This window comes from Gekko japonicus, unplaced genomic scaffold (genome assembly GCF_001447785.1).
Source record: "Gekko japonicus isolate JY-2015 unplaced genomic scaffold, Gekko_japonicus_V1.1 scaffold101, whole genome shotgun sequence".
Taxonomy (NCBI): domain Eukaryota; kingdom Metazoa; phylum Chordata; class Lepidosauria; order Squamata; family Gekkonidae; genus Gekko; species Gekko japonicus.
In genome coordinates this window covers 131,310-132,993 of record NW_015165238.1, presented here as the reverse complement: position 1 = coordinate 132,993, position 1,684 = coordinate 131,310, and the positions used below count along the sequence as shown (strand labels likewise).

At 40.7% G+C, this 1,684-nt stretch overlaps 1 protein-coding gene across 1 annotated transcript; it reads left to right on the top strand.

Moving 5' to 3' along the window:
- The first annotated feature begins 400 nt into the window (after window positions 1-400).
- On the top strand, window positions 401-1,342 carry LOC107109366 (olfactory receptor 12D2-like). The gene has a single exon (XM_015409979.1). It carries the CDS (start codon window positions 401-403, stop codon window positions 1,340-1,342), a length of 942 nt encoding a protein of 313 aa, XP_015265465.1.
- Window positions 1,343-1,684: the final 342 nt, after the last annotated feature.

Sequence of the window (1,684 nt, the reverse complement as noted above, 5' to 3'; positions counted from 1 at the left end):
GATTTCTGGTTGGTTCCAGACTTCTACAATTCTAGTGCATTGTCTATTGGATGTCCCATTTTGTTGATTGTACTGTCTCACTATGTGTAATCTGCCCTGAGTCCTCATGAGAAAGGCTGCCCAAATAAATCTATACATATATACATTTTTAACTCCCATTCTCTCAGTGTAGACTAGAAGAGTCTAGATAGATGTGTATCCTACAAGAATAAGTTCCATTCATTAGGTAGACTGAAGCCTACAACAGCAGATTTAAGTTCTGATATGTTTCTTTAGTCTCACACTTCCAGGTCTACGTCAATCTAATTTTTATATATATATTCACAATATTTTTTTCACATTGATAGCATCCTTTAATAATAACACTTGTCCTTAATTTTTTTCCCTTTTGTTTTCAGTGATGGAAAACCATACAGATGTGAGTGAGTTCATTCTCATGGGCCTAACAAATATCCCTGGGTGGCAAGACTTCCTCTTCTTCCTCTTCTTACTACTGTATTTGACCAGCGTGCTAGGAAACACCACTATTTTGTTGATAACAACAGTTGAACCACGCCTGCATACCCCAATGTACTTCTTTCTTGGAAACCTCTCCTGCTTGGACATCTGCTACTCCACGGTCACTGTGCCCAAGATGCTGGCTGGCTTTCTCTGGGAGCAACAGAAAATTTCATTGATCAGATGTCTTTCTCAGCTTCATTTTTTCCATTTCCTAGGGAGCAGTGAGGCGCTATTGCTAGGTGTCATGGCATATGACCGCTATGTGGCCATATGTAATCCACTACGTTACACTGTCATCATGAGCAAGAAGGCCTGCATTGTTTTGGCCATGAGTAGCTGGACTACTGGGTTCTTCCATGCTCTAATGCACACCATTATGACTTCCAAACTGCACTTCTGTGGCCCAAACTTAATCCAGCATTTCTTCTGTGATATCAAGCCTCTCTTGAGATTGGCTTGCTGTAGCACTGCCCTCAATCTCAGCCTCCTTAACATCATCACAGGCCTAATTGTTGTCCTTCCTTTCTTGCTTACATTTCTATCCTATACCTACATCATTTCCTTCCTTTTATTGAAAGTAAAATCGAAGAAAAGTAGAAGTAAAGCCTTTTCCACTTGTGCCTCACATCTCACAGTTGTAACTCTTTTCTATGCTGGAGCCATCTTGACTTATGTTCCTCCGTCTTCAGGAGAATCCTTGGAGCAGGAAATGATGGTCACCCTTATGTACACTGTGGTCACTCCTGTTCTGAATCCTTTGATTTACACCCTAAGGAACCAAGAGGTAAAAACTGCTGTTAAGAAAGCAATAGGACAAACGTGCCTTCCTTCACAAATATGAAATTAGTATGAAGAATAAAGATGAGATATGAAAAATGTTCAGAGATAATTAGAGGATCAGGTTGACCAGCATGGGGAGAGGGTGAAAAGGCTCAGCACTTTTTGGCTCGGAGTCGTATGCAGGCAAGAAAAACTGAGACACACAGCCATGCCATGATGAGGTTGGAACCAGAGTAGGTTTTGCCCAAATGCCGGCAGTTAAAGTGACTGTCCTATTAGATAATGTAACCCACACTAAATGGGTGGGAATACTTAACAGTGTGTGCAGATCATCTATTAATAAATTATTTTTTAACCCATGCATTTGAATTTGACATCTTCCTTCTTGGGTGTGGAGACAAAG

What these genes read in the sequence shown, in the direction of transcription:
- LOC107109366 (XM_015409979.1), top strand. Translation starts at nt 401, where the DNA reads ATGGAAAACCATACAGATGTGAGTGAGTTCATTCTCATGGGCCTAACA.